Source organism: Oryza glaberrima, chromosome 1, assembly GCF_000147395.1.
Source record: "Oryza glaberrima chromosome 1, OglaRS2, whole genome shotgun sequence".
In the NCBI taxonomy this organism is placed as follows: domain Eukaryota; kingdom Viridiplantae; phylum Streptophyta; class Magnoliopsida; order Poales; family Poaceae; genus Oryza; species Oryza glaberrima.
This window is the reverse complement of record NC_068326.1, coordinates 29,399,210-29,423,705: the sequence shown is the minus strand read 5'-3', so window position 1 is coordinate 29,423,705 and position 24,496 is coordinate 29,399,210. Positions and strand designations below refer to the sequence as shown.

At 43.8% G+C, this 24,496-nt stretch overlaps 4 protein-coding genes and 1 non-coding gene across 7 annotated transcripts; 3 read left to right on the top strand and 2 right to left on the bottom strand.

The window, feature by feature from the left end:
* The first annotated feature begins 2,317 nt into the window (after positions 1-2,317).
* LOC127772140 (aspartate aminotransferase, cytoplasmic) lies at positions 2,318-6,916 on the top strand. The gene is made up of 12 exons (XM_052298133.1): positions 2,318-2,606; positions 2,736-2,807; positions 2,910-2,971; positions 3,640-3,723; positions 3,904-4,003; positions 4,097-4,217; positions 4,325-4,488; positions 4,698-4,835; positions 5,336-5,457; positions 5,585-5,679; positions 6,298-6,418; positions 6,609-6,916. Exons 1-12 carry the CDS (start codon positions 2,388-2,390, stop codon positions 6,691-6,693), a joined length of 1,383 nt encoding a protein of 460 aa, XP_052154093.1. The 5' UTR covers positions 2,318-2,387; the 3' UTR covers positions 6,694-6,916.
* A 2,413-nt stretch (positions 6,917-9,329) lies between these two features.
* Positions 9,330-16,523, top strand: LOC127772105 (uncharacterized). 3 transcript variants are annotated; one of them, XR_008017285.1, is made up of 3 exons: positions 9,330-9,806; positions 10,512-14,273; positions 14,578-16,523. XR_008017285.1 is itself a non-coding variant. In XM_052298095.1 (2 exons), the coding sequence occupies exon 2, from the start codon at positions 10,587-10,589 to the stop codon at positions 13,593-13,595; it is 3,009 nt and encodes a 1,002-aa protein (XP_052154055.1). In that variant the 5' UTR covers positions 9,330-9,806; positions 10,512-10,586; the 3' UTR covers positions 13,596-16,523. The 3 variants fall into 3 exon arrangements, 1 of the variants encoding a protein (XP_052154055.1); XR_008017286.1 differs by having other exon boundaries at positions 10,512-14,849; positions 15,089-16,523; XM_052298095.1 differs by having other exon boundaries at positions 10,512-16,523.
* Positions 16,524-16,598: 75 nt separating this feature from the next.
* On the bottom strand, positions 16,599-19,411 carry LOC127772121 (rop guanine nucleotide exchange factor 9-like). The gene is made up of 8 exons (XM_052298112.1): positions 19,076-19,411; positions 18,715-18,957; positions 18,508-18,624; positions 18,260-18,414; positions 18,066-18,140; positions 17,704-17,970; positions 17,294-17,614; positions 16,599-17,192 (listed from the first exon to the last, which is right to left on the bottom strand). The coding sequence occupies exons 1-8, from the start codon at positions 19,380-19,382 to the stop codon at positions 16,779-16,781; spliced, it is 1,899 nt and encodes a 632-aa protein (XP_052154072.1). The 5' UTR covers positions 19,383-19,411; the 3' UTR covers positions 16,599-16,778.
* A 3,048-nt stretch (positions 19,412-22,459) lies between these two features.
* Positions 22,460-22,545, top strand: TRNAY-GUA (transfer RNA tyrosine (anticodon GUA)). Its single transcript is given in 2 exon segments — positions 22,460-22,496; positions 22,510-22,545. It is a non-coding gene; the product is annotated as a tRNA-Tyr (tRNA).
* Positions 22,546-22,765: 220 nt separating this feature from the next.
* LOC127772164 (uncharacterized) lies at positions 22,766-23,931 on the bottom strand. Its single transcript, XM_052298161.1, has 2 exons — positions 23,461-23,931; positions 22,766-23,276 (listed from the first exon to the last, which is right to left on the bottom strand). The coding sequence occupies exons 1-2, from the start codon at positions 23,596-23,598 to the stop codon at positions 23,133-23,135; spliced, it is 282 nt and encodes a 93-aa protein (XP_052154121.1). The 5' UTR covers positions 23,599-23,931; the 3' UTR covers positions 22,766-23,132.
* Positions 23,932-24,496: the final 565 nt, after the last annotated feature.

Here is a 24,496-nt window from a genome sequence, read left to right as displayed (position 1 = left end):
GTAAACCCCACGGTAGACAATTGTGTGGATCTTGATGGCTCAGTTCATGCTGAGTAGCAGATTGGCCTCACCTCACCTCTTGTTCGCTCTAATATGCGTAGTCGCCAAAAGAATAATTTTTTAAAATTAGGCAACTAAATAGCACCAAATTTACGGAATACATGAATGACAAGACATCATTGCTATTCATCCTTTTTAGTTTTGGAGACTTGCAACCACATCACTTAGTTACGTTAACTCAGGTAATCACGTAAAGCTAAAATCTATTGGTCAGTTATGTATAGGCTCAACTTGCAACTAACTAATGAGTTAATTGTATGGATTAGATGCCTAATCACCCGGGGGGTTTACGGTGCATGGGGATGGGGGTGCCAGGCCCACCCCGGCACCCCCGGTGGCTTCGCCACTGGGTGTGCACACGAAAATAAAAACTCAAACACAATAAAAATTCGTCTATAAGCAGGATAAAAAGAGATAAAAAAAAGAGAGAGAAAAGCAGCGGACTGCAGAACTATAGCCAGCTGCAGCATGAACTCCAAGACGTAATGTGCGTATGACAGGTGAGACCAGGTATCTATCTATTATATAATTAAAGGAATAGAAAAAGGAGCATCCACGTTCGCTTCATGGTCTAGAAATTCTCTTATTAATCGGAGAAAAAGAAAAGGCAGAGTCCATATAGAAATACAATTTGGAAATAGTTGAAATTTGGAATTAAAAATAAGGAATATTAGAAGAGGAGACTGGAGTCTATATAGAAATACAATTTAGAAATAGTTGAAATTCGGAATTGAAAAATAAGGAATATTAGAAGAGAAGACTAGAGTCCATATAGAAATACAATTAGGAAATAACTGAAATTCGGAATTAAAAATAAGGAATATTAAAAGTAGAGTATAGATTCTATATAGAAATACGATTAGGAAATAACTGAAATTTGGAATTAAAAATAAGGAACATTAGAAGAAGTAGAGTATAGAGTCCATATAGAAATATAACTAGGAAATAATAGAAATTCGGAATTAAAAATAAGGAATATTAGAAGTAGAGTATAGAGTCCGTATAGAAGTACAATTAGGAAATAATAGAAATTCGGAATTAAAAATAATGAATATTAGAAGTAGAGTATAGAGTCCATATAGAAATACAATTAAGAAAATAATAGAAATTCGGAATTAAAAAAATAAGGAATATTAGAAGTAGAGTATAGAGTCCATATAGGAATTTAAAACTAACTAAAATTCGGAAAAAAAAGAGGCCTCCACGTTCGCTCTCCTGGCCTAGAAATTCTCACATTAATCGAAGAAAAAGAAAAAGCATAGTCCATATAGAAATACAATTTAGAAATAGCTGAAATTCAGAATTAAAAAATAAGGAATATTAGAAGAGGAGACTAGAGTAGTTATTACACATTAGTAGTTTCGTAAAGTTATTGCAAAATTTAAAATTATGTTGTCATTGTAATATATTTTAATAATATAATGAGAAAACATATATACTATTATATGAGAGAAAATATAATGATGCTAGCCGCGCAATCTGCGCAGGCCACCATGCTTGTTAATAGTATAGTAAGCAACTATTGTATGAATTGACTATTATATTGGCTATAGATGATTTGTAGTTAATAGTTGGCTATACTATTAAACTTGCTCTAAATGAAGTTCTCCAATTTGTGTGTTTAGTTCACGTCAAAATTAGAAATTTGGTTGAAATTGGAACGATGTGACGGAAAAATTGGAAGTTTATGTGTGTAGAAAAGTTTTGATGCGATGGAAAAGTTGAAAGTTTGGCTGTATTTATTCTACACCATAATTGAAAGTTTGAATAAATTAAAACAATAGAACAGAAAAATTAGAAGTTTATATGTATAAAAAAATTTAATATGACAGAAAAGTTAAAAATTTATAGAACAAGATTGGAATCTAAACAGAACCTTTGTTTAAAGAGTTTAGAACTAAACTCGGCCTTTGTCGCAAAATTTCGGGCCTTACCTCGTGGAGGCGTGGAGCTGGTCCTTGCCGCCACGGTACGCTTTCCCTGACGGATCGGGCCAAGCTGCCTATATAAAAAGTCGTCGTGCCACACTGCCACGGGCCACGGCACCACCATCGAACAAAGAATAGCGCGCACGCATTCGCCTCGACGCCGCATACTCGCGTCCACGAGCCCCGCGAGAAACAGCTATCCACGTCATCCGCGGCGGCCGCCCGCCGTTTTCCCTTTTCCAGGCGCGACTCGGCGGCCGCACCCGGTTGCGCACGCCGCTCCCCCCCCCCCCCCCCCCCCCCCCCACGCCACGCTCCCCCGCCTCGTTTCCCCCGCGCGGCCGCGCCAGAAAGGGGAGAAACGCTTCACGCGCGCGGCGCACCCTAGCTTGGGCCACGATGCCATCCGCTAACGTGCGCGGGGCGCAGCCTAGCGCCGACCGCAGGTTAAGTACGCTGGTGCGCCACCTACTGCCTTCCTCCGCACGAACAGCAACCACCACCAGCACCTCCTCCTCCGCCGCCGACGCCGACTCCTCCCTCCAAGCTTTCCCCACCATGGCGTCGTCGTCCGTCTTCGCTGGCCTCGCGCAGGCGCCGGAGGACCCCATCCTCGGGGTAAGATCCCCCTCTCGTCTCCCGATCTCACTCCCGCTCCCCATCTCTGTCTTCACCGGTTTCGGCCGTGATCGCGCGGTTTTTTGGGTTCGCTCGACCTGATCGGTGCTCCCGTTGGTGTTGTGGTAGGTGACGGTCGCGTACAACAAGGATCCCAGCCCCGTGAAGGTCAATCTCGGTGTCGGCGCCTACCGGACCGAGGTAAGGTGTTTTGGGGGAATTTCTATTGATTTTTTGCTCCTTCGTATTTTGGATTGGATTGGTGGTGGATTTGACTTCGATTTTGTGGTCTGATCGGAGTAGGAAGGGAAGCCCCTGGTGCTGAATGTGGTCAGGCGCGCTGAGCAGATGCTGATCAACAACCCGTAAGTCTGATTTGAAAACCAGATGATCCGCATGATTTCGGACCTGGGAATTTTTTTAGGCTGGCTGAGTGTACAGATTCCGTGTTCAACTTGCCTCTAGATCTAACCTGTAGATAATACGGTATACTCCACCTAGCTTGCAGGTTATGTACTTTTTTTGCGAACGCTTGCAGGTTATGTACTAATAATATATTAGTATTTGGCACCATTCTTGCTTTGAATCGTCCGGCTGACTTATTTTATTCTACGAAAATAATTGTTGACCTTTGGTCTTTTAGTGACCTTTCCTGCTCTACCTACCTGTTTTTATAATATTTCAGGTCATTTTTTTGCTTTGCTTTTGTTATATACTAGCGTGTAGGATTGATTGATGTTGTTGCAGTGCTGGGTATCCAACTGGGTTTGCCTTATCAGTGCCACACTGCCACTAGTTTGTTTGGCCCATTATTACCACTTAGATATATATTTTTAGTGAGGGGCACAGTATGTTAATTTACGAGTACTGCAGGTCTGCAGCTTTGTGTGTGTACACAGTATACATTTTTTTTTATGTATAGACAATTTCTTGGATGGGTTTACAGGAAGAAAAAACCATTGACTATTTTTTACAGCAAACTTATGATGATATTCCCAGTTGTATTTTACCTGTGATTATTTGCTTTGACTAGGTCACGTGTTAAGGAGTATTTGCCGATCACTGGACTGGCCGATTTCAATAAGCTGAGTGCTAAGCTTATTTTTGGTGCTGACAGGTGCGTTCCTGCTCTCAAGAATATATATGGTCATATGGTTTCCTCATCTGTTACCTTTGACCAATTGTAACAAACAGTAAAATTATCTCACTAAGATAACTTCTTCAGATCCTTTGCTACTTTTGGCTTATTCTTGTATTAGGTAATTCACAAAACTGATTATACTATTTATTGGAACAGTCCTGCCATTCAAGAGAATAGGGTGGCTACAGTTCAGTGCTTGTCAGGAACTGGTTCTTTAAGGGTGGGAGGTGAATTTCTTGCAAGGCATTATCATGAAGTAAGGAATCTGCCTTGGCTCCTTCATAGATACTGATATGGTTCTACATTACAATGCAAAGTATGATCGCTAAATTATAAACGTGTTCTCCAGCGCACTATATACATCCCACAGCCAACCTGGGGGAATCACCCCAAAGTGTTCACTTTAGCTGGCCTGACTGTTAGGAGTTACCGCTACTATGATCCTGCAACCCGTGGACTGGATTTCCAAGGTACCAATTTCAATTTTCCATGGAGGAACTTGTTCTTATGAAGAAGATTAATTGCAAGATTGTTTGCACCTGTCTGACTTGATCAAGGATGTGTTTTCGTGTTACAGGGCTGTTAGAAGATCTCGGTTCAGCTCCTTCAGGTGCAATTGTACTGCTTCATGCTTGTGCCCACAACCCTACTGGAGTAGACCCAACTTTGGACCAGTGGGAACAGATCAGGCAGTTGATGAGATCAAAAGCATTGCTGCCATTCTTTGATAGCGCTTATCAGGTAAATTATTGGCATCCTTAATACTTATACTTCTAGTTCTTAGGAAGCATGACATTGGTTAATACTTATACTTCTAGTTCTTATACTTAATACTTATACTAATTTTTCTTTCTGTAGCCGTAAATTCCATTGGTTTTTGTCCATACGACATTTTATTTCAAAATAGACTTTGACTTCATTATTGTGCCTGCTATGCTTTATTTGTTCAGGGATTTGCAAGTGGAAGTCTTGACCAAGATGCTCAATCAGTGCGCATGTTTGTTGCTGATGGTGGTGAATTGCTCATGGCTCAGAGCTACGCTAAGAACATGGGATTGTATGGAGAGCGTGTCGGTGCTTTAAGCATAGTAAGATATCTTCACTCTAATATTTGTCAAGTTCAGCTTTGTGGCTTGCCCATACTTTGTTCGTAGTCTTGACCGAGGTTGCTGTCATCTTCATGCTGTTCATAGTAGCAACTGATGTACCTGTCATGCATGGAAATTTGTGTGTCTATTTTATTTCATCTCACACTGGCTATTTTACTACTAGTAAGAGATATAATCACTATGAGCCATGATGGCTACAATTCAAGTATTATAATTGTTTTTTTGTCTTGTCTCCAAAAAATATTGGAGATGTTTAATGAGGTTGAGAGTCTTTCAAGGTGGGAAGTTCTAAACGAAAGTAGGACAGTGAATTTTTATTCTTTCCAGCTCCAAATATCTCTTTCAATTTTGTCAATCACATGCCACCGATGCTTTAATTGTTGAAATTAAATTTTGATTCTAAGTTGATGCCGACCCAGATAATAATATCCTATTTAGTTGCATAGAAAAACTGAACGGAATGTAACTTTGTATTTCAGGTTTGTGGAAGTGCTGATGTAGCTGTCAGGGTTGAAAGTCAACTTAAGCTTGTAATTAGGCCTATGTATTCAAACCCTCCTATTCATGGTGCATCTATCGTGGCTACCATACTTAAGGACAGGTAACATTGATGTCATAATAATTCTAGTCAACCATAGAAAGTGAGCTATGTTGAGAAAGGCATGCCTAGAGGCAGATTCAGGGAATAAAAGTGTGTGCTAAGTTCTTTTTGATTATATTTTTACTAGTGCAATGTTCAATGAATGGACTGTGGAGCTGAAGGGCATGGCTGATAGGATTATTAGCATGAGGCAACAGCTTTTTGATGCTCTGAAAACGAGAGGTAATAGTTTCTGTCAACTCCTCTACATCGTCCTTGCTGGAAGTACATAACTAATGCTATGTACAAAGAAATTTGATCATTGGCCTTTTAGTCTTTACGTTTATTTCAAGTTCTGTTTTGACAGCAATTTTGACTAATTCTGTTTATGTTTAGTCTTTATGTTTATTTGATCTGGAGGCGTTATTTCCCTTTTTTCTGTGAATGCTACAATTGAATTTTGACTAATGTTTCTTACTGTCAAAGCAGTAATGTTGTTTTAAACTAGATTTTCTTTGGCTATGAGAAAATTTTATATTCTATTTTTTTCGAGTTGATTAATCAAGCTCCTGAGACAAGTTCCCTGAATTCCAAATAGTGCACTAAACCAATAGTATATTTTTAAAGCATTTATATGATTCTACTTGGCTTGCACTTATAACCTTAATGATAGAAGGACATTGTTTTACATGGAAAAGCTGCAATGCGTATTTGGCTCGTTGATCTGGGTTTTATGATTGCTCAATATTTTTGTTTTAAAAAGGAGTTTTTCTTCCCTTTTTCTGAATCCATTCTCTATGGCTAAAAGTGAGGTACATTGTCAGAAATATTAATCATTGTTGACATGATAACATCATGCAGAAACTCCTGGAGACTGGAGTCACATCATTAAGCAGATCGGAATGTTCACTTTCACTGGGCTCAACAGTGATCAAGTGGCTTTCATGAGGCAGGAATACCACATTTACATGACATCTGATGGGTAATTGTCTAATTTAGCTATTGTGCAACACTCGCAATTATGTTTGTATGATCTAAGTCTGCAGTTATACAAACTATATAATTTTTAGTTCTATAACAGTAGATGATCTATCTTACTGTTTCTATGGTAGTTTCCTTTGCTAAATGTTCCTTTTTAGCTCATCTTTACAAGCCAAATATTTCTCTTGCAGGAGGATCAGTATGGCTGGTTTGAGCGGGAGGACCATTCCGCATCTTGCAGATGCAATCCATGCCGCAGTCACAAAACTGAAGTGAATGATGGTAGCATAGCAGCTCCCTCCAAGAATAACATCTTAAAACCATCCGCAGCAGTGTTCTGAGGATTCAGACAGTGATGTTTGCTGGCTGAGCACATCCTGGAAGTTTCCTTGTAATAGACTCGTGTGACTTGCTTTTGGGAGCAGTTTTGTACCAGTGGATTCAGAAAAAGTGGTGATTTCGAATCACCTAATAAGCTCCATCGGTGATGCTTTTACCATATGAAGCGTTATATAATCTTAGAATTCTAGGAAGCTAGTGCTTGTTTTATGCGAACAAATGCGTACCTTCCGTTCCCTTCCATTGGCGGACAGGGTATACGACATACGCTGATACAGAGCATCAGTGCCATTCAGATGCATTTTTTTTTTCGCGGAGTTGGTCACATGTGGATTTGGTGGAACCTGGTCTGTGATGCACAAGTAACTCAGTATTGATTACTCCTATTTAAGTCGGGTTATGTAGGGCACGCCATGTTCTGCCCTTTAATATGAAATGAAACATGCGTTTTGCCCTATATCAATATACACAGGGCAAAGCTCTTGCCTTTGTTTAAAAAAAGGGGAAAAATAAAGAAAGAATGAGGGGGTGTTTGGTTTCAGGGCTGTAAAGCTGTAAAGTTTTGACGTGTCACATTTAGGTATTATATAGGATATCGAAAGGGGTGTTCGGGTACTAATAAAAGAACTTTTTTGACGTGTCACATTAGGTATTATATAGGGTGTCGAATGTGGTGTTCGGGTACTAATATAAGAACTAATTACAATATCCGTCAGTAAATCGTGAGACGAATTTATTAAGCCTAATTAATCTATCGTTAGCACATGTTTACGGTAGCACCACATTGTCAAGTCATGGAGCAATTAAACTTAAAAGATTTATCTCGCAGAGTAGCTGCAACGTGTTCAAACCTTTGATATGACATGGTGTAAAATTTTAAGGTGAGATCTAAACATGCCATGAATGAAACATGCGTTTTGCTGTGGCCACACTTCCAGTCTTCTATACCATACCGTTCATTGTTGAAGACTCTGGATCTTTACTATTAAGAAGAAACTAAAGAGCTCCTCCCTTCGTCCCATAATATAAGACATTTTAGAAGGATGTGACACATACTAATGCTATAAATCTGGACAGACGAGTAATAAGCTACCACTTTCGTTTAGAGGGCCTGCAAAAGTGCAAATTACTTCGTTAAAGAAAAAGAGAAATGCACATGTCCACTCGCGACGGCCTAGAAACTACAATGTTAATAATAAAGAAAAGTTAAAGAACCAAATCACCTTCACTTCCACATCCAGAAGTTAATCGTCTTGATAAGATCATGGTGGCTCCATATATCATGTAGATTAATAGATATAATTGTATATAAAAATATTTCTAGAAATGGGTTCAAATATATAACTAAAATAGGTTATATAAGTAAACATTTTTGCGAGGATATATAGCATGTACTCAAACTTCAGTTCAAACAGCCTTACAATTGCGTAGGAAATTTAACTAGTTTTAGTTTTAAACTCTGATGAATCTCTACATATTTTTAAACCCGAGCGTCGCAACAGAAATTATAGAGTTTCTAACATATTAAATCAATTAATAACCAAATAAGTCTAAGTAATACTATGGTTTTTTCTTATTGAACAGGTAGGTGAATCAAAAATTTGGTGGAGCCAATAGTAAAATAGGGGAGTAATTTTTGAAATGTGGGTTAATATTATAGATTTGTGGAGCCCAAATGTTAGTGGCAAGGGTGGTGTGGGAATGGATACCACAGCTACTAAAACTTTTAACTATATATTGAGCAAATGTGGTAGTCCTAACTTTTAATCAATATATCTATTATCCCCTACTCTATGGCTGATAAACCACAAAAAATATTGAAGAAAACAACAAAATAAATTATTAGTAAAACTGAACAAACTTGTCTTAGGAATTTTCCTAGATAAAATTCAAACCGAAGAAATACCCAGAGTAAGACAAAGCCAAGTTTCGAGGAACTTTTAACAGCTGGAGAGGTACTCCCAGAATCTCTAGCTCTAAAGGTTGCATTCGAATGTGGTGTTGGTTAGCTATATGTGAAATGAGGCAAATCATCATTATCGCATGAGTAATTAAATATTATAAACTTGAAAAATAATTTGTTTTTATAAGAATATATATAGAAAACTTTTATAGAAAAAATATATTGTTTAGCAGTTTGAGAATGCATGCTCCAAAAAAAGAACGATGAAGTAGCTGAGTCAAGTATTTGATTCAAATGAAGCCTAAGTATCTACTTATAGAAACTTAGTACCCACAAACTGAATAGACTCTCACCATATACCCATTGCCGTCAGGAGGATGTTGAATTGGAGTATATTTGTTCAACTCTATGCTGATTAATTTTTTCTTGTTCTATCCCTATTAACTCATAAATAAATGAGTTCCTCTTGAAAATATGTCCCCTTAAAATGAGTGGATACTAGCAAATGTTTGTTCCAACTTTTTATGGCGTGATTTGATTAATAGCGGAAAGAGATTCCACATTCCAGCATATTTTAAATTTTTTTATCGGATCCCTGGAAAAGGTTCCCGGCCCAATACCAACCCGTTTACACTCCTAAGTCCTACTAAGTCCTAATAACCGAGTGGTTTCAGATCTCGTTTACATGGAAAGTTGGTTCCTCCTCCAGCCACCAGCTCGATCCTTTCTTCCTCGTTCTCGCGATCTGACCTCCCCATCTCTCCTCACTCGATTTCCCGGCGGCTAGCGACGCGGGAGGAGGCGCCCGGCCGGCCGGCGAGCACGTGCTGATAGCGGCCGAGGAGGCGTTGCGGCTGGACGAAGAGCGCCGCGTGCAGCGAAGCGGCAGTCCGGCGAGCAGGAGGTGGATCTGGACGGCGTCGTCTTCGCCTGAGCCAGCCTCACCACGCGTCGGCCTCCCGAGGCGGGGAGTTCATCCGCGCGAACGGCCCCGGTAGCGGGGCGAGGCGTTCCGAATCTGGCGGCATCCTCGGAGGCACACGGCAACATCTCGGTCTGCTTGTTCTTCACGCTGCGCCACAAGCTCAACTGCAATGGCCGCCGCCGCGGCGTCAAGCTCGTCGCCGGAGTTCTCGTAGTAGCCGAGGTGCCTTGCTCCTTCCATTTCCTCCATCTCCGTCCTGTCGTTCTCCACTGCTCTAGCTACTAGCTAGCAGGATATACTCCACGAATCGCAGAAATGGTATTTAATGCCTTGTAATCGTTCAGAAAACTAAAAAAATATTCCGCAATCGCCCACTTCAACCCCAAATCCCCTGTTTCCCAATCCCCTTCACCTTTTCGCTTACAATCCCTATACCGAACTCCATGCTATTTTCTGCTCCACCCATGTTGATTGGCACGGTAAAGCGCACAGCTCATATCAACTTTTTTTTTTTGTTTTCTTTCTTGCCGGCATCTCAGATCAACATATCAACGTCCTGAACTGTTCTATTTGTCTGCAAGTACCTGCCGAGATGTTATGGTTATTTTTCCTTGGACAGTATGATGCGCTTTTCAATTTCTCATTCAGTTTTTCTTTTCCTGTTTCTCCGATTTTCACTCTTCCTGATTTTCTATTTAAACGGTAGGAAGGTAGCTGTCCTTGCCTGAAATAGAAATGTTTAGTACTGCTCACCTTTTGGCAGTTTCTGCATCATGAAGGTCATTGAAATCTGGCATTTAAGTTGTAATGCTCATGCGTCGTGTTGATCAGTAAAAAGTGTTGCTATTCTCAAAGTTCTAGTTTGAGTTTATGAAAATTTATTCTAGAAGTTCAAATTATGGAGGGAATCTTTTGTTTCTTCTGCAGATACTGATTTTCACGGGGATGCATTAAGCTACGGTCTAACTTGTGGGAGCTGGATACTGCTGAAAAGGGGACCAAATGGAGCTTCAGCAGGAAAGCTCGGATGCGGGGACTTTGTTCTCGGCGCCATCAAGGAACCTATCATCCTCTTCATCAGCATTTGTTTCTGCTAACCAATCCCCTTTCTTCACGCCACGATGTCTATCTGCCCGTGTCTCAGATCACGCACATCCTGAGAACAATAGTTCCTTGAGTGGTACTGTGCTGAAAATCAGTGATATTCTTTCCAGCGACACTCTGTTAAAGCGGGAGCAATTACCATCAGCCACTGTGGGGTTATTGCCATCGGATGCTTCTCCTCCTCCTAGTATTTGCACTTCAAGCAATTTTGACACTCCAGCAATTGTCTATAACAATCCTAGCTTCATTTCCACCTTCAGTGACCCATGTCAAGGCAGTTCATCAGCAACTAGCACTGGTGTCCGTTCAACTCGGAAGGAGAAGCATAAGAGACAGTGGGGATTATATCGGAAATCTTCATCCTCTCAACCTACGACATCAGCTACCTCTGTCAACAGACTTCGGAGCTTTGATGTGTACATAGGATTTCATGGCCGTAAGGCTTCACTACTGAGGTTCACTAATTGGCTTCGTGCAGAGCTTGAGATCCATGGAATCAGCTGCTTTGCTTCTGACAGGTCTAGATGCCGGAGTTCTCACAGCCATGATACTATTGAGAGGATTATGAATGCTTCCACATATGGAGTTGTCATCCTTACAAGAAAATCATTTGGCAATCCTTATACCATTGAGGAGCTGAGGAACTTCTTTGGCAAGAAAAATCTGATCCCTATATTCTTTGACTTGGGTGCTGCTGATTGCCTTGCCAGAGATATTATTGAGAAGAGAGGAGAACTGTGGGAGAGACATGGCGGCGAGCTTTGGATGTTATATGGTGGAATGGAACAGGAATGGAGGGAATCAGTTGATGCTCTTTCTCGGGTGTCAGATGTGCAATTAGAAGCAAATGATGGCAATTGGAGACATTGCATACTTCAAACTATCATTGTTTTGGCCACAAAATTGGGCAGGAGAAGTGTGGTTGATCGGGTGAATAGGTGGAGAGGAAGGGTGGAGAAGGAGGAATTCCCTTTCCCTCGTAATGCTGATTTTGTTGGTAGGAAAAAAGAGCTCTCAGAGTTGGAACTCATTTTATTTGGAGATGTCAGCGGAGATGGGGAAAGAGAGTATTTTGAGATCAAGACAAAGCAGAGAAGAAAGGGCCTCGTAATTGGACGGTCTGTTAACAATTATGAGCAAGTAAATACTGATGATGGTAAAGGAAAGGAGCCGGTTTTGTGGAAGGAAACCAAGGAAAACATTGAGATGCAGAGACTGGGGAGTCCACCACGACATGGAAGGCCATCGAGAACAAAGAATGATGGCAGGTATGGGAGGAAAAGAAGATGTAGGAAGATACTCTACGGAAAGGGTATTGCTTGCATTTCAGGGGAATCTGGAATTGGCAAGACAGACTTGGTTTTGGAGTATGCATACAGGTTCTCCCAGAGATATAAGATGGTCTTATGGGTCAGAGGGGAAAGCAGGTACATTCGACAAAACTACTTAGCTTTGCGGACTTTTCTGGAAGTAGATTTAAGTGTTGATAGTCACTTGCATGAGAAAGGAAGTGACCGATGCTTTGAAGAGCAGGAAGAGGAAGCCATTGCCAAAATACGGCAAGAGCTGATGCGGGACATACCGTTTTTAGTAATCATTGATAATCTTGAGAGTGAGAAAGACTGGTGGGATAAGAGAGTCATAACAGACCTTCTTCCACATTTTGGTGGAGAGACCCACTTCATCATAACAACACGCCTTCCACGTGTGATGAACTTGGAGCCAATGAAGCTTTCTTATTTGTCTGGTGCCGAGGCAATGTCTTTGATGAAGGGAGGCGTCAAGGATTATCCACTGGTGGAAATTGATGCACTAAAGGCCATTGAAGAAAAGCTTGGAAGACTCACTCTTGGCCTTGGTATTGTGGGATCTATACTCTCAGAGCTTCCAATCACTCCGAGCAGGCTTCTTGATACGTTGAGTCGGACACTGCCCATAAGAGATTGTTCTTGGAATGAGAGAGATGCTATCAGTTTGAAAAATCATGAAATCCTTGTCCGGCTCCTGGATGTCTGCCTATCAATATTTGACCATGCCGATGGTCCTAGGAGTCTGGCAACCCGGATGGTTCAAGTGTGTGGTTGGTTTGCACCTTCTGCGGTCCCAATACATATGTTGGCGTTGGCTGCACATAAAGTCCCAAAGAAGCATCGGAGGGGTCCAAGGTGGAGGAAGTGGTGGCGAACGCTGACTTGTGGCTTGGCTACATCTAGGATGAAGAGATCTGAAGCTGAAGCAGCTGCAATGCTGATGAGGTTTGGAATTGCCAGATGCAGCACAAAGCCTGAATATGTACAATTCCATGATCTGATCAGGCTATATGCTCGAAAGCGAGGAGGCACACGAACGGCACAAGCTGTGGTCCAATCGATCTACCTCCGAGGCTCAATTAAACATTCTTCTGAACATCTGTGGGCTGCCTGCTTCATGTTTTTTGGATTTGGTTCTGATCCTTTCCTGGTAGAACCGAGGCCATCAGAGTTGATTTTCTTTGTGAAGCAGATCGTCGTGCCACTTGCAATCAACACATTCATCACATATTCCCGATGTAATGCAGCACTGGAGCTGCTGCGTCTATGCACTGAGGCATTGGAGCGGGCAGCTGACTCAATGCTATCTCATGCTGGCAAATGGAGAGAAACACCATTGTCCTGTTTCAGGCCAACTCAGTCAGAAGCCCAATACACCTACCTCTGGCAGGAGCTGGCTCTTCTGAAAGCATCTGTATTGGAAACACGGGCCAAGCTGATGCTTCGAGGTGGACAGTATGACACTGGAGATGACCTAATAAGGAAGGCCATATTCATCCTGACTTCCATTTGTGGCGAGCACCATCCTAACACGGTTTCTGCTCGAGAAACCCTCAGTAAACTCACGAGGCTTCTTACAAATGTTCAGCTTAGTTGATTCATATAGCTTACGACTTCACCAATATATTCTTTTCAGTGTGGCTTTTCATAAACACTGTACAAAATGCCCCAGATCATCAAATAACAAAAGAAAATTTGTCTACACAATTTGCACAGGTTTGCTTCTTTGGTTAAAGCACTCTCTTGTTACTTTCACCTTTGTGATGTGATCCTAGTCTTAACACGCACAAGGTTTCAGGCATCTTCCTCTGGTGTTGATCTTAGTAATTAATAACTGGCAAACATATACATTTCTCTCCTTTTCATTTCTCATCTTATTGGTCATTTTATTTTGGGATGTCTTCCCCCTGGCTCAACTGTTCTTTTTATTAGTCATTCTATTAAAAGTATCAGCTCAGGTAGTTCTGAAGTGACCTAGTCAGATGCCTGAATTGTATATCTCAATTGTGTCAAGATGAATAAAAAGAGGAATATTCTATCAGGCAAAAGAAACTAGTCGTCTCCAGCAGCCACTGATCCCTACAGTTTTAGTCTCTAGCTAGAGGTGATTTCTTCTATCATATAATTAGAGATGTTTCACGATGTTGGATGGGAGTCTTGCATTATGGTAACTGCCAGATGAAAGTTGGTGAACAATTATTTATTTCTGTCAGCTCCAAAGATCATAGTACAAATTAACAACCATGTGATGCTGATACTTCGATGTTGAAGTAAGGTAATGTTCTACATTGATTCCCATTCAATTTAATTGTTTGTAGCGATTTATTTTTGATAAAAAGATACGAGGTAATAGGCATTTGCATTGAGAAACTAAAACTGCAATTTTATGCTTATTAAGGTCTGTGGAAGTGTTGTATAGCTGTTATTGGGGTTGAAACTCAACTCAAGCTTGTAACTATTCTAATTCTTATATACACAAACTCTCCTATTCATGGTGCCTCTCATGCCTATCATAGTTAAGGACAAGCAACACTCATATTACAGTTCTGGTTGAAATGCATGCTTATTGGTTATTGCAGATTCAGGAAATATTAAAGAAAAACAGTGCTTAGTTCTTGCTATTGATTATGTCTACTAGTGAGGCATTCAACGAATGGACCGTGGAGCTGTAGTCATAGCTTTTGGAGAATGGAAGTATAAGTTCTGGTCTCTCCTTGCAGCCTTGCACAGAACCATATTTGTGGACACCAAGATCTGAGGCAACAGCTATACGCAGAAAACCATGGTTGAAGTTTCAACCAACTCTATTTCGTTCTTTATGGCAATTTAATTAAAGTTATATGTAAACTTGGTAAGGCTTGATCATTGCCCTTTTAGTCTATGCTTTTTTCTCAAGATCTTTTATTACAACTTTGAGTTGCTTGCCCCATTTTCTAGAATTTATACAACTGCTGTGAACTAATGGTTCTTCAGCAACTGGGTTGACAGATTTTACATCAATTTTTTTGAATGGGAAAGCTCAGAGCAGTTCTGGCCTATTGATATGTTATTTTATGATTATTAATTCTACCTTTTCTATTTTTTTTCCAGTGCTTTTTAATCCTGCCGCCAATGTTCTGAACATTACCTTGTTAGCTTCATGAAGAAACACCTGGAATTGGAGCCACACTATTAAGCAAATTGGAATGTTTACTTTCACTGGACTCAGCAGTGATCAAACGACCTCCATGAGGCAGGAATGCCTCATCTACATGGCATCTAATGGGTAAGTCGATCTACTTCAGGAATTTTATGTTGCTATCATAAAAACCATTGGGCGTGTCAAGTTTACGGTTGCACAGTATATAATATAAAGCGACCTGAGTGAAATATGTCAGCGGTCCTTAAAACTTGTAAGCAGGTGTCTTTTAGATCCACAAACTTGTATAAAGCAAATCTAGGTCCCTGAATTTGCTTAAGTATGCTGTCTCGATCCAAAATCACTATATACCTTTCTAGTGCTGATGTGGATGTTGAGGTGACACACTATGCATGTGATGTGGCACATAAATAAGAAAAAAGAATAAAAATGGTGAGACGGGAGAGGTGCGTAAGGCGTTAGGTACATCAGTGCCACATAGTCTCCTAGTCCTAGAAGGACACATGGCAGGCAGCTCTGGACTTATATGCTATTGGAGTACTGTAATAAGTGGGATTTGGATCTGTCTTTTACAAGTTCGTGAACCTAAATAATTATCTATTTACAAGTTTAAAGGCCACTGGTGTATTTTACTCTATAATATAACACTCTCCGTTCCATAATACTCCCTCCATTTCTAAATATTTGACACCGTTGACTTTTTAGCACATATTTTACCGTTCGTCTTATTTAAAAACTTTTGTGAAATATGTAAAACTATATGTATACATAAAAATATATTTAACAATGAACCAAATGATAGGAAAATAATTAATAATTACTTAATTTTTTTTGAATAAGACGAACGGTCAAACATATTTAAAAAAGTCAACGGCGTCAAATATTTAGAAACGGAGGGAGTACTTGGTAATTTTGACTTGGCATTGTTTTAGCTTGACCACTAATATTTTATAGATAAACCTACAAGAGTATTGAAAAATAGAACATATTATTGAAGTATGATCACAGTAAATATGAACATATAAATCCCGTTCATCGTAGTTAAACAATTTGAAAGATATCAATGCTCAAACTAGAGCAAGTGCCAGTCAAAATTGCCAAATACTCTCTCCGTTTCAAAATGTTTGACACCGTTGACTTTTAAGCACATGTTTGACCGTTCGTCTTATTCAAAAACTTTTATGAAATATGTAAAATTATATGCCTACATAAAAATATATTCAACAATGAATCAAATGATAGGAAAAGAATGAATAAGACGAACGGTCAAACATGTGCTAAAAAGTCAACGGCGTGAAACATTTCGAAACGGAGGTAGTATTATGAATTGGTGTTTGTGTTCGTTCTGTGTTCTTGCCCTCGGATTACGATTTCTGTTGCATCCAGGAAATGTTATATCTTAAGTTTTTCGGTTGTTGACACATCTGGGGATTGTCCTTTTCTTGCACACCTGCATGAACGTCAGTAGATGTCTCTGTCGTATACCTTGGTCAACCCCTCAACCCCTTGAAATGGTACAGAAGATTCTCAGCTCTACAAACCCAGAAGCCGAAAACGGCGGGCTACTCAAGCGAGAGCCCAGTTTGATCAAAATATATATGTACACTATGTGATAATACATGCAAAATATCGTGCCACTTTTTAATGGCGACCTGGTGGGCTTCTATGCGCCCCGAACAGGTTGTCCATGTACGTCTGCTTCAGGTTCGTCATGATGTTGGGCAGCTTCATCAGCCTCCCGTCCTCCTGTGCGGCCGGCTCAGGCGCCGTCGGCGAGGGCCTATCGGCGTCACCGTTCCAGTCATCCATGAAGTCGAGCAGCGTCCTGCCGTTGGGTGACCCTGTCATTTTGCAGGGGGCATCCACCTCGCCAGCCTGCTGGTGGTGGTGCTCCGCGGCGTCGTTGGCCATAGCCGGCGCCGGCGGCGCCTCCTTCTTGGCCTTCTCCCTGGCGTGGTCGTCGGCGTTGAGGACGTCCTCTATCCGGGACATGACGTTGAAGGCCAAGCTCTCCAGCACCCTGGAGTAGCTCTCCAGGATGGCGAACCCGACGTCCTGGCAACCCAAAGGCGAAAAGTGCGTGTGTCATCAAGCTGGACACTACCCCGACATTGGTCGGACGGCTCACACTGAAGTAAAATCGTGTGTGATCTTACCCTGTTTTCCTGTATCTTGGCGATGTCGAGGGTGGACTGGGGGATGCCGGGGTACCGGTGCTTGATGATGAGCAGGAGCGTCTGCGCGCGCTCCTCGAACTGCTCCCTCTTCTCCTGGCTGACGGCCGATCCCCACGCCGACTTGCCGTCCTTGTTGTGCACCTTCCTGTTCCAGATGATCACCGACGCCTCGATCCGGTCCTTGAGGTCCAGGATCTTGTGCTCCGACGTAAGGTCCACCGTCGACAGGAACACGTCCGGGTCGAACTCCACGTCGGTGATGATCCGGTACAGCGCGTCGCCGAGGCTCGCCCTCCCGTTCTGCAGCCACCCACATTCTTGCCATTGTCAACAGATGTCTTCTTGCACGGTGGATGGATGGATGGATCGTGTGAGCTGCCAGTTCTCACCTTGGGGAGGGATTCGAGGTAGGATTCCGGGATGGCCATCTCCATGAGGCAGTTGGCGTTGATGGCCATGGCCGCCTTGAGCACCTGGTTCACCAGCTCCTTCTGGTGCTGGAGCCACCCTCTGGACGCCGGCGAGAGCCCGCCAGGCGGGACCTTCACGATCGGGATCCACCATTTCTCGTCTGATCTCTGCTCGTCGCTATCCGAGCACGAGTCGCGCTTCACGTACCAGAACTCGTTCCGATCCTTGAAGTTGTCCAGGTAATCCTGCCACGCAACGCAATGGGGGAATATCACGCTGTTCGTCTCGGTAGCTTTGCGAGTTCTAGCGATGGTGAGATCGATGTATGTCGCGCTTTTACCAGGAGCATCGTGTCGATCTTGCGCAACGCCGGTATGTTCGCCTGGAGATCTCTCCGCTGCTGCGTGCCCATCACCTGAGACGAGCAGAGACAGAGAAAGATAGCAGGTTACTTGATGGAGCTGCACACCTGTGACTTGTGTGAGCTGTGATCTATCCTGAGCTACAAGCGGCTGCCGGTGCTGCATGGCTGACCTCCATCTCAACGCCGTTGTCCAAGACTTGTTTCTTCGCGACGAACTCGACGATGTGATCGGCGACGGATAGAAGCCAGCCGACCTCTTTCTTCCACCTCCCCTTCCTGTCCGGCGCCATGGGCTCCAGCTTCCGTTGCTCACCAAACACAGAAGCTGATGACAAAAGAAGTTGCTCTCACCACTGCTACATTTCTTGCGTGTGCCCCCCCAAGATAGAGATGGAATTTGGGCAGGCAGTCACCTTACCTGCAAGATTGGTGATGGCATTGGACACGGCCAGCGCCGACGGCACGCCCTTCCCGGACCCCGACATGTCCTCCCCGAGCAGCAGCTTGGCGAACTTCTCCTTCATCAGCTCCATCTCTGCACGCAAGCGTCTAGCGTCGCTTCAAAACCAAAGCCGTTCTGTCCATGCGCGGCGGCGGGCCGTGTTCGATCATGGCGACGACTTACCGGAAGGTCCTCCGCCGCCGTGTTCGCCGGTGTCCTTGGCGAGCCGCGACTTGGGCGCCGCGCTGTCCTTGTCGAGCACGGCGCCAATCTTGAGCGTGCCGCCGCCGCCGAGATCCTCATCGGCCGGCGTGCCCCGGCCCTCCTCGCTCACCATACTCTGCGACCGTCGCACCGAGCTTCGTCTCTCTAGCAGCGACCCACCGCCGCTCGCTTCCATCAACCGATCAACTCCACCGTGGCCAGCTTCTCGGCAACCAACCAAACAACAACAACAACAACGGCAACAAAGAAATGGATCCGGTGACACGACACGTCGAAAAGACTGGAAATCCCACCATGATACTACCCAAAGTGTATATACCTGTAAAGGACGAAGCTTTCTGCGGCCTCGAGCGACGTGTGCAGAAGCAAACGATGATGATCCAGGATTGGCGCTGCAGAACACCCACGCAGAGAGAGCCACGAGAAGGAACAAAAAGGGGAGGGTTGAAATGATTAATCCCGAGGTGATGATGATTGTTGTTTGTCCCGGTAATCCAAGAACCGGGTGGTTCGATCGATCGTCCGCATTGTCGCGGTAAGAAGAAGCCCCGGGGAAGAGGGGGAGCATAATTAGGGAGCGGCACATGCTTTATTATTAGAAAGTGCCTTGCCTGCCATAGCGCCATTCTTAGCCACCCTGATTTCCTGGGAGCTACCTAGCTGGAGGAAGAAGACGAACACAACACATGGAGAATTCGTCGGGGTCAATTTACTGAACAAAGTTTGTTGTCCTACTTAAATAGTTAAATACTTCAAGCATGTTCGGTAGACTTATGTTCCACCTCTTATAGAACTGAAGTCATCTAAACAGTTTTAGCTTCATCCTTTTATTACGTGAAATTTGTCATGACACATGAAGACCTGAGAGATCTGAATAAATCCAGTGCAGATCCTATCAATCGGGTTCAGGACGTGTCAATTCGTTTGATCATTCAACTAACAAGATAAATAGACAGATCGTATCGGATCAAGGAGCTGATCAGCCAATGGGCTGATGTGAAGTCGAGTGACCAGCCAATATCGATAAGGTTCAGATCAACGGTTATGGGTTCGATATAGATTCAAATATCAGATAAACAATGGGATTCTTGCTATCATCGGCTAGAACTAAACTTCACATAATTATCAATAAACCATTCTTTGTCAAATACAATCTTGATAGATCGGATCGAACTGAGACAATATAAGATTGAAGTTAATAAAGAGAGATTTAACTAGTGAGTATACGAGTTTGAGTATAAGCCAATACATCACTTAGAAATAGTAGCAAGATAACTCATCACCTAGAACTCCGATGAAACGTTGCATAAAAACCTATCGGTTTACTAGAATCAGACTTACTAGCAACAATCTAATAGATCGGAGCTGACCGAAACAGTATAAGATTGAAGATAATAAGAAAACCTTATTTAGCCGATAGATCTACAAAACCGTGATGGATATATTGAATCAATCTAAAACAACAATGTGATTGGAGAAATATTAACTTAATTAGAATATCGGACCTAACCGAGGAAGATCTAACTAAGCCAATACGACTCTAAACAACGGTACAGTTAAAAATAGGATCGATATATCAGATAGGCAACTGTCGAGGGGTGACCCTCTCTAGCGGGAGGCTGTGAGGCCCCCCTTTGAGAGTTCGGCCGGGGGCAGCGGGTGAGATTTGAGGATTTGGTGAGCGAAACTGTGTGTGATCTTGATCTCGGAGGCTCCTCCAAGACGATGAGACAAAAGAGGTTTATACAGGTTCGGACCGCTATGAAGCGTAATACCCTACTCCCGTGTGTATGATTCTTCTGTGCTTAGAAAGTCCATGAATCCCTGGTATGTAAGCTAGGGTTAGACAAGCTTTGGCTCAGGGATCCTCAGTCCGATCCCCCTTCCTCGCTAGGCATTGTCCTCCTTTTATACTCTAAGGGGATACCACATGTGCTGCGAGTGCTACCTAGGGAGAAGGGAAAATATTCTCTATATTAATTACATGTCTTGTGCCTTAGCCCAGAATCTATCTGCACGTCGGTTGCTGCGCGGGGCCCATCAAATCATGCAGCGCCCTTGTCATTCGCCATTTAATGGATGAGGACTTCCGGGTTCTCGTTCACACCAGAAAACGAGAACCCGGGTCAGTTCAGAGTGGTTGGACCAGCTCTGATCGGGGTAAGAGGCTGTGAAGCCCCTCATCATTATGATGGGACGGGACGGAGCACGCCGCTCGCCGCCTGACACACTGATAGGGCGGGGGTACACAGTCGCCGTCACATCGGTCATTCAACCGGTCACAAATCGGTCAGATGCGCAGCACGCCGCATTACATGTGGCATGGCGCAGTTGCATAGACCACTTTAAATGTAGTTAGGTGGGCGTTAGGCGCGCCCACCTAACCCTGTACACATGGGCTGATACATGGAGGGGGTCGGGGCAGCTCGACCCCAAGCGAGGGCGGCCTCCTCCCTCTAGCTTGGAGGTGGCAGCCGCCGCGCCACCCCGGGCTCGACCCCCCTCGGGAGGAGCCACGTGGGTTTGGGGGCGGCCCAACCCCAAGCTGGGAGGGGGCAGCCGCCGCAACACCCCGGGCTCGACCCCCCTCGGGGAGAGCCACGTGAGTTTGAGGGCGGCCTCCTCCCTCTAGCTGGGAGGGGGTAGCCGCTGCACCACCCTGGGGGGGGGTCCACGTGGGTTTGGGGCGGCCCGACCCCAAGCTGGGAGGGGGCAGCCACCACAACACCCTGGGCTCGACCCCCCTCAGGGAGAGCCACGTGGGTTTGAGGGCGGCCTCCTCCCTTTAGCTGGGAGGGGGTAGCCACCGCTCTACCCCGGGCTTGATCCCCTCTCACGAGGAGCCACGTGGGTTGGGGGGTTGCCCGACCCCAAGCTGGGAGTGGGTAGCCGACGCAACACCCCGGGCTCGACCCCCCTCGGGGAGAGCCACGTGGGTTTGAGGGCGGCCTCCTCCCTCTAGCTGGGAGGGGGTAGCCACCGCTCCACCCCGGGCTTGATCCCCCCTCGCGGGGAGCCACGTGGGTTTGAGGGTGGCCTCCTCCCTCTAGACGTGATACCCCCGGGCCCATATCACCGACAGCAACGCTTGCTTCAACTTGAATATAATATTGAACTTAACCGGGAAGTTCTAGCCACAACGATACAAAGCTTGACAAAACTTACTTTTCGCTGGAGATCAAACTTAACCGATTCAGCCCTGCTCGAAAGTAAGAACTCGCCGGAATAAAAGGCGGCGATGCGCTGAAAATAATTGTATTGATATGTGAAGATGTCTTACAAAGATCTCAGGTGTACATATTTATACCCTCGGATTGATACAAGTTCTAATTGAATACGATACTAAGACTTCCTAATAAATGAAACTGTCTTGTCATGGTCTTCACAATTTCTCTTTAAATTCAGCTTGATCTGGATAAATTTTCTTCTACCAATTGGCTTATTTTCTTTAACCGAGTCCACTGGTGAATCATACCAAATTTTAACGTTAACGTCTTTATAGTGGAGCTGGATAGAATGATCTGAAGATGAGGTGGAATTGTTGAGACGCTTCACAACTCTACTCCGCTCCAGACTTGGTTACTGGATTTAGACCTCTGGGTTGATATCGCTCTCATTATGTATCATGAAATCTGTTGCGAGGTTTGGGGTTGCTAGTGTGTATAGAACGTACAAAAATTATTTAGAAGAACATATGCAGAAACCGACCTTAGCTCAGTTGGTAGAGCGGAGGACTGTAGTATGTGCAGATTAATCCTTAGGTCGCTGGTTCGAATCCGGCAGGTCGGAATTATTTTTTTTCTTTTTTTTTCTTTTTAGTCCTTCCAAGTGAAACTTAAGTTCCCCTCTTCTCTGTTGTCTTCAATTTGAGATGTGTTATTATTATTATTTTTCCTGAGACATTTATTTTTCCTATTCTTTTTGGAGGAGGAGAACAATGACTTCGATGAGAGTTACGATTTGAACTCGTCCTAGCGCATGTTGCTAAAAAAAGCTTTAAAGACGCGAATTTGATTCCAGCAACTCCAGCAATTCGTATACCGATTCTGAATAAACTCGAGCCCTGTTGCTCTCGATCCAATTATGTACTACAAGGGAAACCAAGTCATTCTAGAAAAACATTACACAACACCAAGTGGAATCGCATGTTTGACGAGCAATTCCAATCTTTTGCACACCCTACTTCCAATTTTCTACTGTGCTATCGTGCGAGTACAAATCACGCTCCATGTATCGTGCCAGCCGACGCCGCCTCGTCGTCGTCATCAAAAACCGGGAGAGTAAACTTGTAGCGCCCGCTGGTTATTCTGATTGATTATTCCGAATCAGATGCATGCTAGCTTCTCGACTCGTGGATGTCGCTTTCAGCTCATCTGCTACGATGCTGCGCCTTTGAAGACGAGGAACCTGAGCGCCCCCAGCTTGAAGTAGATGAAGCTTCCCTTGCTGTGCGTGAAGTAGCAGCCGAAGCTGGCGCCCACCACGCACTGCCATCCCGGCCCGTGGATCATGTCAAACTCCTGCGCATATGCAGCAAAGCCATTCAATCCAAGTGCTGCCAGGGGTGAAATTCAGGTTGATTGATCTACGGTCTCAGATTTCAGTCTTTTCAGATGAATGCAGAAAACTGAAAACAAGAACTTTGCTCTTGGATTGACCAATTAAAGTAGCTAAGGATTGGTGCGAATGGTAGTGATTACCGACCTTCTTGATGTGAGCGGCGATGCTCCGGCAGTCGAGGACGTCGAAGCGGTCGAGGGCCTTGTACGCCGCCGACATCGCCTGCAGCTGCATCTTCACCGGCATGTCGGTGTCCTCCACCATCGCCTTCCCTTCCAACATGGTGGTCGTCTCTTGTGACTCCTTCCTGCCCAGCCTTCTCTGTTGCAATGCTCGAAATGAATGCACAAAGATGAGAGCAAAATGCTGCGTCTCTCGTCCCTTTTTATAGGACGGATGGATGCGTGAATGCGTCCATGTCGACGTGACGTGCGAACGACCCAGCCTGGACGAGTTCCCGGAATCCGGATGGATCGGGCACTAGAGGCACAGATTCAATTGCTGGGTGCTCCCGTCCGGTTGTGAAACTGGAAACAGTGGGTGTTTCCGTGTTGGATATTTTTCCGCTACCAGTTTTTTTTTTTCCATCTCGTTTTTCTCATTCTTTTTATCGTAGTGGGGCTCTTTGTTTTTTTGGATGAGCTGGTCGTGTGGATTTCGGTGTCTGGGTTTAATATGGAGAACATGGTATGTGATTGGAACTTGAAATGGGGAACTCAGCAGATAGGAGAAGTTCGATAAGTTAATTGCTTGCTTTTTGGTTCCTATCGTCCTATCCGTGTTGAGTTCTCCACGTAAGCGTGACTGCGTGAGCGTGGAGAAGTCTTCCGGCTGATCTGATCTGGGAAGTAGTATTAAATAGATATATGTGCTTGGCTTAATCGTAACATGTGATAATTATGCGTGGTAGGATCCTGATCCATGGGGTACAGATATGTGCAGGATTATTTTTTATTCATTTATAGTTGATCTTGCAGTTCGAATTGATCCATTTAATCCTACCTGGCAGGAGTTATGTTTGAGCAAAGATTGTAGTGCTGGTCTAACTGCCTTATCAGGGCATCTATAGTCAACCTGCAATGCGTGAATTGTTATCTTATACGGATAAGGGCACCACGCTGTCTTTTTTTCCTCTTACTAGCTGAATACCCACACATTGCAACAGAAGTTTAAAAAAGAA